The 12,279-nt window shown below is 39.2% G+C and overlaps 1 protein-coding gene across 2 annotated transcripts in view; it reads left to right on the forward strand.

The window, feature by feature from the left end:
* The first annotated feature begins 7,845 nt into the window (after positions 1–7,845).
* The window catches only part of Trhr (thyrotropin releasing hormone receptor), a 39,509-nt gene continuing 35,075 nt past the window's right edge, over positions 7,846–12,279 (forward strand). Inside the window, exons 1-2 of one of the 2 annotated variants that reach the window (XM_052747748.1) lie at positions 7,846–8,429; positions 8,976–9,848. In XM_052747748.1, coding sequence (XP_052603708.1) covers positions 9,060–9,848 — 789 coding nt within the window. In that variant the 5' untranslated portion in view covers positions 7,846–8,429; positions 8,976–9,059. The remainder of the gene's footprint in view (positions 8,430–8,975; positions 9,849–12,279) is intronic. The other variant, XM_052747747.1, reaches the window with a different exon arrangement.

The following is a 12,279-nucleotide window of genomic DNA, read 5'->3' on the forward strand; positions in this document are numbered from 1 at the left end:
TGCTGAAATGAAGGCACATACACACATAGCCAAGAAGAATGGACAGCTGAATTCAAAAAACATCAACAATTTCCAGAATTTAAAATCCTGACTCATGACATGACACTAGTGGAATTCAGGTGTTTCTGGTATATAGGCTGCTCTCACCCAATGTGAGGTTGAACTGTTGACCTTGTGTACATCCTACTTCACAAATGAGTCTGTCAGATATGTTAAGCCTATAGGCTGAAGATGATGCCCCAACACTGCAGAGAAACCTCAGATGATTGTCCAGGCAGCTGGCTGTTTCTGTCAACTCACAATTTTTTGGAAGTTGCTTGCATATACTTCCTGTTTTTATTTTTTTTGTTAGCTAATATTATTTCCTTCTTGAGTCTCTGAGGGCGTTGAAGATTAGTTAGTTATAGATGAAGATTAATTAGGTTAGAAAGTGAATTAGATACAATAGGATAGATAATGGAATTATTTTCTCTGAATTTGTCAAATACAAATGAACTAGACGTTGTTTAGGTATTTATTACTTGTATATATTGTATATAGTTATTGTACTTTTGTATATAGTTTTTCTTATATTAGTTATAAGCTTTTTCTTTTTTTCCTTTTTATTAAAATAGAAAAGGGGAAATATGGTGATATTTTATTTGTATTAAAATGTTATTTGTATGTTAATAAATAAAGTTGCCCCGGGGGTCAGAGCTATTAGCAAGCCATAGGAAAGCAGGGCAGCTTGTAATCCCAGCACTTGGTAGGCAGAGCTGGGTAAGTCTCTGTGTGTTCAGGGATACAGCCATTATTGGATACACATGCCTTTAATCTCAATACCAATCATGGAAAACCTGGAGGCCTATATAGACAGGCCATGACGAGGCGGTCATGTGGTTGGGTTTACAACCAATGAGAAGGCAGAACAGGAACTCTATATAAAGACTTTAACACAGGGGTAGCTCTGGTTCGGAGAGGTAGGACCACTGCAGGAGGAAGGGTAAGGTTTTAGCTCTTAGCTGTGACCTCTTGGCTTTCTTCTTTGCATTGGTTCTGTGTTTCTTATTTAATAAGAAGGTTGGTTACATCTACAGGAAAATGCATATCTGGCTTAATACTGTATATTGTCCTTTCTGTCTGAAAATAATACTTAAGCCAATGCAGACAGAGGGAAAGCAGTGTATCACAATACAAAGCTACTTTGTAATTAAGTTCCCTGATTCTTCAGGTAATTGACTTAAATTTAATTTACAGCATAGCTTTGATAAGTTAATGATATACCATACACTGGTCGGAGACTCAGTCCAGTGACTGATGTGCAATTGAAGCTTCTATTTACTACTCATGAGTACTAAAGGGGGATTGTGAAAAATAAAACTGATACCATTATACTTGTTAAAACTCCACTTAACATCATCAAAGTGATATCAAACTTATAAAAATATCTCTTTCTGTATCCAATGAGCCTTTTGATGGGTTGACTAAGGCACATCACTATAGAGACCATAATGCCATATCACCAAGGAAACAAAATAACAGAGCCTCAAAATGCATGATTCACAGCATGACAATAACAAAGGAATGGGGAATTCATACATTTTTTTTTTGTATACTTCCACACTGTATCCCAGAAATCAACAGAACAACTAGGCAGAAAAATCAATAGAGATGTGGAATACTTAACACTATCAGCCATTTCAAACTAATCAATGTTTATAGAACATTCTTTCAAGCCAAAGCATAGCACGTGGACTTATCCATCAAGATAAAGCATGTTCTAGGCCATAAAAATAAATTGCAATACATTAAAGAGAGTTGAAACCATACATAGTATGGAGTTAAAGACAGTAGATAACAATAACATATCTAGAAACTTACAAGAATCTGGAAATTAAACAACCCATTCACAAGATCTTAAAGATACTGTAAAATGAAAGCTAGGAAATAAAATGAACTATCATTTCAGAGATGTTTCAATGGGTAAGTGCTTGCCATACAAAGTTGTGGACCTGAGTTCAAATCCCCAGCACCTTTCTATAAAAAGATGAATGTGTCTGTGAGGGTAGAAACTAGGGATGGAGCTGATGGAGCTTCCTGAATGTCAGCCTTACTCCAGGTTCATTGAGAAATCCTGTCTCAAGGGATAAAGGTAGAATATTAAAGAGTAAGACACATGAAATCCTCCTGTAGCCTCTGAACAAGTCTACATCTGGACACACAGCACGCACACACACAAAGAGAGAGAGAGAGAGAGAGAGAGAGAGAGAGAGAGAGAGAAGAGAGAGAGAGAGAAGAGAGAAGAGAGAATATAGTGAATTTAATGAGAATAAAAGTAAAACATATTAATGCAATTCATTAACATTAAAGAAGGAAATTTATTGCTCTAATATTTACATTGAAACCAGGAGTTGTAAAAATCAGTGAACCAATAAGTAAGTTTGTGATATAATCTGTATTTATACAATGGAATATTAAACAGCAACAACAAGAAAAAAGTACTGAGTCTTACAACAACTATTGGTTAAATATAAATTATGCTGTTAAAAACAACAGATGCATGTACTACAATTCCATTTATGTGAAAATGCTGTAGGACAAACATCTTCTAGAGATAGAAAGCTGAGCCATGATGAGCTGACTACAGAATTGTTCAGGAGCAATGCACAAAGACCATTTTAGGTTGATAGGAGTTTTCTTGTGACATGGCTATAAGAAGCTTATGTAATTGCTGCAGCTCAGAAAATAAATAAAAACAATCCTTTTGTTCTACAGAACTTACATTTCAATGAAGTTTCTTTTAGTAATGTATATGCATATGTTTGATCCTTATGATTTTCTAAGAGCTTTGTGAAACAGCATGTATAGGTGCTCATTTGTATACATGTATGGTGTAATAAAAGCATAAGACTAGGAGAGTAACTAAGGGCAAGTTTTATATTGATGAGCTCAGTGAGAAAAAAATACCATTTCAGTAGCAAAGATTTACACAATTTTCATATATAGAGGGGAATTTGACTTAAATTTTCTAGAATACAAAGGAAAGTCTAGATACAATCTACTAAAACATTCAGATTTCACACTAGTTTTCTTATAGTAACTTCAAGTTATATGCATTTTGGAAAATCAAGTTATTGTTTCATAAAACATGTAATAAATCAAACTGTAAGTGATCTCACAACCTAGACAGTTTGATTAAAGTCTATTCTTTTGTTAGATCATATCCCTGAGTAACACTTTAGTAACGTCTTCAAACAATGTTAATCTTTCCTGAATATGAGGTTCAAGTAGCCCGCTAAGAACAGCCCAAAGCACAAGAAAGGGAGGCTTTGTCTGTGTGTTGGTTCATTTCCATTTTGTGTTTAAATATAAGATGCCAATTTCTCCACAAGCATGGCCCAGGTAATACAAAAATATTTAAGAAACAAAAATATGAAAATCAGTAGCTTGTGCCCAGCTCAGACAACACACACACAGTGTCTCCTAGAGTTCTGAACAAATAAGGTGACATGTCTGTTTTACTCCATGATGAAACCCTCACATGAAGAGAAGCATCAAGTTCCTTCCTGTGTTGTTGAAGTGACTCACCCTCAAGTTATAGTGACTTTGTAGCCTACCTCCAGAATACAAGGTGTCCCATCTCAGACCCAGGGACCAGAATATTGATACAGTTCCTGTGATGGTTTGCAAGGAAATGGTCCCCAAAGGGAGTGGCATTTTAGGAGGTGTGGCTTTGTTGGAGTGGATGTGGCCTTGCTGGAGGAAGTGTGTCACTGTAGGGTTGGGTTCTGAGATCTCATATATGTTCAAGCCACACCCAGTTTCTCATTTTACTTCCTGTTGATTCTAAGATGTAGAACTTTCAGCCACCTCTCCAGCACCATGTCTGCCTGCATGTGGCCATGTCCCATCATGATGATAATGGACTGAACCTTTGAAACTATAAGCCACCACCTCAATTAAATATTTTCTTTTATAAGAGTTGCCATGGTCATGGTGTCTCTTCACAGTAATAGAAACCCTAACTAAGACAGTGTCTGAATCCTAATTTGGTAGATCATATATCTCATTTCTAGAGCCCAGAAACTTGAATTTCATGCAATTTCCCCAAAAGAGTTTCTCTCTCTTTCTCTCTCTCTCTCTCTCTCTCTCTCTCTCTCTCTCTCTCTCTCTCTCTCTCTCTCTCTCCATTGTTTTCTGAGCTGGTAACTTTTCTAAATCTTGCCAAGTTACCAATGACAATTTGATGTCACCTCCCATGGTCTCTAGTAGCCTGAAATGAAAAATGTGGATAACATAAATCATTACCTCTTAGTGGATTTGTGATGACTAGTGAAGAACCACCTATCTACTAGAAAAACTCACTCCTAGACCTAGAGATAACTCTCTTATGAATTGCTTCTGTGGTTTTGACAGCATGAAGCCATGCATGTCCTGTGGTAGGGGTTTTGGTCATATGAATGGAAACTTTCTTGTGGCAAGGAAAGGAAAAGGAAAAACCAAACACCATAAGCAGGTCATCTAACTGTGAGTGTGATGGGCTCAAAGAAGTGCTTGCTATTTTCTCAAGCTCAAAAGGAAAGTGTAAGGCAAGATCAGAAGACAAATGAGAAAATCCCAGCTAGGAACTGAGACAATCTTTTTTTTTTTTTTTTTTTTTTTGGTTTTTCGAGACAGGGTTTCTCTGTGTAGCTTTGCGCCTTTCCTTTGCCGGGCGGTGGTGGCGCACGCCTTTAATCCCAGCACTCGGGAGGCAGAGTCAGGCGGATCTCTGTGAGTTCGAGGCCAGCATGGGCTACCAAGTGAGTCCCAGGAAAGGCGCAAAGCTACACAGAGAAACCCTGTCTCGAAAAACCAAAAAAATAAAAAAATAAATAAATAAATAAATAAAAAAGCCTGGAGAGATGGCTCAGAGGTTAAGAGCACTGGCTGCTCTTCCAGAGGTCCTGAGTTCAATTCCCAGCATGCACATGGTGGCTCCCAACCATCAGTAATGATATCTGGCACCCTCTTCTGGCATGCAGGCAGAACACTGTATAATAAATAAATGTTAAAACAAACAAACTCTGCTGGAGAGATGACTCAGGGGTTAAGAACGCTGACAATCTTATGAGGTGCCCTATGAATTCTGATGCTGATTTTTTTCTGTGCAAAATGTGGTACAAGATTGAGAAGCCCTGCCTAAACAGCAGAGTGCCAGAAATACAAGCAGAACGTGGACCTGAGATGTATGTACGTGACCCTGGGTCCATCATCTGTGTACTGTCCTCATTGTTACTAGCCGACTATTTCAAAAGAAATGCCTTCATTTCTCTCTAGTTAGAAGAACTTAAATAAAGACCACAGTTGGTTAGAAATTAAGATAGTATTATTAAGAAATCTTAATGTGAATATAGGGTTTGCTAACATTTTGCTTAATTTTTGTGTTATTTGTTGCAAATAAAAATACATTATATATTAGCCCATTAAGGTTTATAAACAAAATCTACTTTACAAAATAACAGTTACTTCAAAAATACAATGTTGTAAGGAGCGTGAACTTGATTGGAAACATGTAGACACATAATGATCTGGTAAGTTTGGGGGTTAAGGCAAGTGTGTGAAGAACTTTTTCCAGCCTGTAAAGAACAAGTTTAAGGGGCAAAGGAAGAGGACTCAAGGAAAATGTGAGTCACAGCCCAGGGAGAACCCTCATTAAACACCCTACCTGGCAATGTAGGTCTACATCTACACCCAATGTCTGTCTCATCACAGCTCAACCCCTCTAGGTCAAGGAGGTGGTGAAATCTTTCTGACCCCGAGAAATCCTTACCACTTTACACATCCTTGCATATCTCATTATCATTAGTCACAAGCTCATCTCTTGTCCCCTCTGTTAAAGGAAGCTGTGATTTTCTTCAAGACTGTTCTCAGATGTTACCTTGTGTGGGACAGCTCAACCTGGTCCCTCTGTCCACCGTACAGCCACTCAGAAGCACCTTTGTTTCATAACTCAACACACTGAATGTCCATTTTCAATGTACAACTCACGTAACGGTTCCTAAGTCTGTTTCTCCCAATAACTGTGAGCCATTTGAAGATAAAAATGTGATGTTTACTTAATAACCATCCAACACATAATAAGAACTTAACAGTTATCTGTTAGGAGAAGAAAAACGGAGGGGCAGAGTATTCAGAACAGAGATGCTGAAGAATGCCCGTAGGAAAGATTTGACATGGAGGTCAAATCTTTGACCTCCTGCATTTGCTCACTTATTGTAAAGATACACGGCACAGTAGTCATGCCACACCCCCTGCGACCTGAAGACTGACTAAAGGCTCTGAGAGAATGAGAAGGGAAGGTGAGATGTATGAAGTAAGATTTCAACATGAAGTAGTGAAGTTAGAGTAGGGACACAATGCCTCCCTCAAAAGCATTTTCATTCTGATTAACAGGCAAGAGTGACACCATTCAGAGTAATCTCTGCCCTGTAGGCCAGGGAGAAAGGGTCAGTCTGTTAAAGCAGTTGAAGGAACAAACTAAAATTCAGGCAAAGATGCGCCCAGAATGAGAAAACATAGACTTGACTGGTTTCCTCTTTGCCGCTCAGAATCCTGGGATAATTCAGAGCCAACACCCAAACACTGACAGAGATCATACATGTGTGATGACAGAAGCAAAAGCTGACTTGTGCAAAAGATAGATGGAAGGTTGTGTAGCATGTAGAAAACGGGAGCAATCACACGCTACATCAGGGACTCTGACTCCCAGTACCACTTGTCCTCAGTTAACTTCCATGCAGGACTGCAGGCCCATGAGGGCCAGACCCTTTAAATTTTATGAGAAAAAAAAAAGTCCTGATTTTAATATGTAATTTCTAAATTTTGAAAGGTAACAATAATCTAAGTATTTTAAATTACACTTGAGCTGGTCCTGTACAGGCCAAACAATACACACCGGAAGCCTGAATGTGACTGCTGAGATGTTACTTTGTAACAATGGGTGATAGAGGAAAAGGAAATGGGTACTTAGGGGTTCCTCTGTGAGTCAAAGCAGAGGTCATTCACTACAATCCCCAGCTTTGCCTCAATCTCATCGTTACTGTGGGCACAGTTCTGATGCCCTTGTGGTGGTCCTGTCCACTTAAATAGACTCCCCAAGGATCTGATCTTCTAATGGGAGTCCAGCTAACTGCTGTTTTCCATGGTAAGATGGTCAGCTAAAAGTACACAAACATGAACAGTTGGTGCATTCAGTCGGTGTCCAGAGAAGAGCCATGTTATGAACTGGCCACGGGTAGCTTTAGAGAGCAGAAATAACCCTGGGCTAGAATTTCACTAGCAAATTCTCCCTCTTAGGAACATATCTAGATAAAGCTTTCGTGGGTAGTTCCTGTGATTGGCATTTCAGGCAACAACATAAGGAACAAAGGTACTTGAAGTAAACAGAGGACCCCAAGCCCTATAAGTTTCCACAGGTGGCTTTAGGTTGAATTATTTCATTTGTTCATTTTACTTGTTTATTTGCTTTTGTTTGTTTATTTATTTATTTTTATTCATGAGACAAGGTCTTGATATATAGCCCAAACAGGTTTCAACCTCCCAGTCCTCCTGACTCCCGACCTCTGAGATTGCCACTACCCACCACTTCTCCTAGTCTCAATTCATTTTCTAAAGCTAATACTTTTATGTGAGCATCAGAAGCTCACAGTTAAAATGTTTTAGAATCAACTTGAACTTGTTTTTCATTCATATGACATGAAAGGAGGGAGCCAGTTTTGCTAGTTTACTGAAGAAACAGTCCAAGGGTTTCCATCGCGGAGAGAGAAGTTGATCTCATTGCAGACAGCTATTGCAGACTTCTAGGGCTCTGCCCAGAAGGTTTTGCTACCTTCTAAAATCCTGTCAAGCAAGAAGTAAAAATATATTTCAGAGCAGCTCAGGCACGGGAGTTTCTGCAGAACTTAGAGCATGTTACCTACAAGATCAGCTGCTCCTTGATCTTTTACCTGTGATCAGCCTTCCACACTGAGCACTGTATCAGCTGCATGTTTAAAAGTAAATTCTTCAACAGATTTTGAATCAGTCAGGACTGACAGGCACTTGGGAATGTGTGTGTGTGAGAGAGAGAGAGAGAGAAAGAGAGAGAGAGAGAGAGAGAGAGAGAGAGAGAGAGAGAGAGAGAGAGAGAGAGAGAGAGAAGAGAGAGAGAGCGCTCTCATTAAGGGACGATCTATGATTTGACAGCCTCGCTGCTGCTCCTGCTGCTGCTTCTGTTACTGCGGCTGTAGGGTCTGTCATGAGTTGAAAGGGATGTGAGGGTTTAGAGGAACTGCCGCTCTGAGGACTGAGCCTCTGCGAAGTGATCTCCCTGCCAGACAGACTAGGCAAGATTTTCTGCAGGACTGGAAACTTGGACCTCTTACCCCTTCGTCTACTCTGAGAAGCAGGCATCGTGACAGAGGGAAAAGGTAAGAGAACTGTCTTCTGTTGAGGCTGGGGGCTGGGGAAATGAGGAACTTAGGCGCAAAGGCTTGCTATTTTATATGAACAATGTTTCACTCCTGAGAGCCAGAGGCAGGAGCTAAATGCCTACGAGGCTTGACCATGGAGCCTTTTGGCTTTTCCACTGGTACCTTTTTCTTCTTCATTGTACTTTTCCCAAGCATCTGAGAGGTTTCTTTGTATTTATTTTGCAGCTAGCACATGATTTTTTTTTTTTAAGTTTGGAATTGATTGTTCGTTGATTTTTGTTTTCCCCACTGGATCCAGTTTCAAAACAGGAGCATTTTCTGCTTCTCCTTTCTTAAGCACCTTTCCCTGTGAAGGGAGAGTTAACCTGTCCCTCTCAAGGTGATGTGGTCAAAACAATTACTTCATTCTGCCTGGGACGGCAAGCAAGGGGTTTTCCGAAGTGCCTAGGGACCCCATTTCTGTAGAAACTCAGAGGTGTAAAGAGAGGAAACTTGCTTGGAAATCGGGGCATTGTGAGTGAACATGTGTGTGACTTTTCACAGGGGAAAGAACTACTTCAGTCAAAGTGAAGGCTGGAGAGATGTTTTAAAGAGTCCCTGTGTCTGAGAAACTTCAAGCCACTGAAGATGGAGAACGAAACACTCAGTGAAGTGAACCAGACCGAGCTCCCGCCACAAGCAGCAGTGACGCTCGAGTACCAGGTGGTCACTATCTTGCTTGTGCTCATTATTTGTGGACTGGGCATTGTGGGCAACATCATGGTAGTCCTGGTGGTCATGAGAACCAAGCACATGAGAACCCCCACAAACTGCTACCTGGTGAGTCTGGCTGTGGCAGACCTCATGGTCCTGGTAGCTGCAGGCCTCCCCAATATAACCGACAGCATCTACGGTTCCTGGGTCTATGGCTATGCTGGTTGCCTCTGCATTACTTATCTCCAGTACTTAGGAATTAATGCATCCTCATGTTCAATAACAGCCTTTACCATTGAGAGGTACATAGCAATCTGTCACCCCATCAAAGCCCAGTTTCTCTGCACATTTTCCAGAGCCAAAAAGATCATTATCTTTGTCTGGGCCTTCACATCCATTTACTGTATGCTCTGGTTCTTCCTGCTGGATCTCAATATTAGCACCTACAAAGATGCTATTGTGGTATCCTGTGGCTACAAGATCTCCAGGAATTACTACTCACCTATTTACCTAATGGACTTTGGTGTCTTCTATGTTGTACCAATGATCCTGGCCACTGTACTCTATGGATTTATAGCTAGAATCCTCTTCTTAAACCCCATTCCTTCAGACCCTAAGGAGAACTCTAAGATGTGGAAAAATGATTCAACCCATCAGAACAAGAACTTGAATTTAAATGCCACTAACAGATGTTTCAACAGCACTGTATCTTCCAGGAAGCAGGTAAGCAAAGCTGAAATTCCAAATCAAGAGAGGAAATGTGAAATAGTTTTTGTAAGATGGGATCAACTTTGTCCTACTTAGCTGATGGCAAACCAAAATACAATCATGCAAATGTTTTACAGTTTAAGCTTCTGCTTTGCATATTAAACACACCTCTGGATCAACTGAAGATCTAAAAATAAATGGAGGGATTTGATAGCACTTCAGTGGGAAGCAGTTCCCTGTTAAGATATAGGGGCCTGTAGACAGAACCCCAGAAATCTTGATTTAAAACACTTGTGCCTCTCCAAAAATGTTAATTGAACATTTAGAAAACTTTAGCCCTCTGTAGAGATCTGACAAAGAATTACCTTTCAGGAATTTTACTACACAATTATCAAGAGAATTTGAGATGATATCAATGAGTCGAAATAATGAAACTTTTCTTGCAGCGTATAGTTACTCATAACTGATCCAGCAAAGACAGGTAATCAGCCTTATTTGGTTGATCTTGATGAAAGATGATTCTCTACTCCTTTTCCCTAGCTCTCTCCAAGTTATCCTAGCATGCAGAACCTGGAAATACATTTTCCTCAGGAAAAAAATGTTTCAAAAAGAATAACCAATATCAAGCTCAATCATTTAAAAACTAATTTTTAATGTAGGTTTTCTAGCTTAGCATAACTGGAACTCTTTTATGCCCCCAGATTACCTAAGTGCACATGTGGCCGCAGTGAAATGATGGTTTTATTAGTGAGTAAAGCATCTCATTTATAAGATAATATAAAAATAAAAGGCTCTATGATATATGCTCATCTGTTTGTGTCTGCACAACTATCCTGAGGTACTTAGGAGCCTACCTCTCAGCTCTTTTTCCTTCTCTTTTGAATGTAGTAAGTATGCAGTAAATATTTGTTCTCATAATGAAAAGAGAAATCATGAAATCAACAATGCTGTTTCTTTCAAGTCACCTGAATTTTCTCTTTATTTTCTGCAAGGGAAACAGTGTATTGTATTTGTATAGGTAGAAAACTGTGCTTTTAAAGGCATGTATGTGGATCATCCATACTATTAATTCTTAAACTATAGGTTACCTAGAATGTTATGAATTGTGAGTGGATAAATACACACACATGTATGCAGGCACACAACAGAGCAAACTCATAAAAGTGAAAATGTGCAATAAAAGGTGGGCTGTAGCTGAAGAGAATGCATGCAGCATTTTAAATGAGATATGACACTTGATTCACATGACATTTATGAATACAGAGGGGACACATGAGCAACTACTACCAAGTCTTTACTTCTGTAGACAGACAGCAATGTCACCTAATACAAGGTGTAGCTGGACATTACCCAAAGCTTGATTCATGGAGATGGAGAGAGATACTTTGGCCATCTGCCAAGACAAATATTAGCAAATACAATAAGATAATAAAGAATATGCACATTTAATTGGGGATCAAATATGAGTTAATATTAGCAGCAAGGAAGGGTAGCTAGAAAAGTTGTTCTTTATACTCACATTTATATTTTTGTTTTATATATATATATATATTTTAAAGCTGTTTGTCTAGCCTGATGTCCTTTCTTTCAATTACAGTCATTAGCACCTGTTAGCATTAATAATGTAGTTTAGATTGCTAATTATGTTACATGTTGACAATGTTTTCAAAGAATGTTAAAGATAAGCATGTGAGAGCAAGATAGAGTGTTTAGAGATGAGAAACCGGCAGCTCTGGATAAGGAAGATTTGAAAGTTGAGACATGGATGGCAGAAAGTTACCCATGAGAGCAGTTGGTGGTAATCTGCTTGCTTAATTAAGATCCTCTACATCAGTGGTTCTCAAACCTCCTAATGCTGAGACCCTTTAATACAGTTTTTCACGTTGTGGTGACACCAAACCATAAAATTATTTTCACTGCTACTTCATAACTTTAATTTTGCTACTGTTATGAATCATAAGGTAAGTAGCTGTGTTTTCTGATGGTCTTAGGCGACCTCTGTGAAAGGGTCATTTGACCCTGATGGGGTCACGACCCACAGGTTGTGAACCACTGCTCTATAGGGCAAATTTAAAGCAAGGTGAACATATGAGACACAATGGATGAGAAAAGGGCCATTCAATGTGGTAGCAGGTTCATATTGACTCCCAAAATATTGAAATTATTCTCAAAAAAGTGAAAGTATTCATGACTTAATCAGTTTTTCTAAGGCCTTGTTTCTCATCAATAAAATGGGCACATCAACTGACTTGTATAGTTGTTGCTGAGATATGCATTCCCCATCCCAGGGAATGGGATCACAGCTGTGAGTGAGGCCAATGTGTTCCAAACTGAGTGACCTAAGTTCTGGCCTCTTCCTTTTCTAGGAAAGTCTTAATTGTTCATACGGTTCAAATCTCCATGTCCTATAACCTAAGGACTTTTATTTTAATATTTCTCTCTGATT

Source organism: Peromyscus californicus, unplaced genomic scaffold, assembly GCF_007827085.1.
Source record: "Peromyscus californicus insignis strain IS unplaced genomic scaffold, ASM782708v3 Scaffold_20__1_contigs__length_68692818, whole genome shotgun sequence".
Classification (NCBI taxonomy): Eukaryota; Metazoa; Chordata; class Mammalia; order Rodentia; family Cricetidae; genus Peromyscus; species Peromyscus californicus.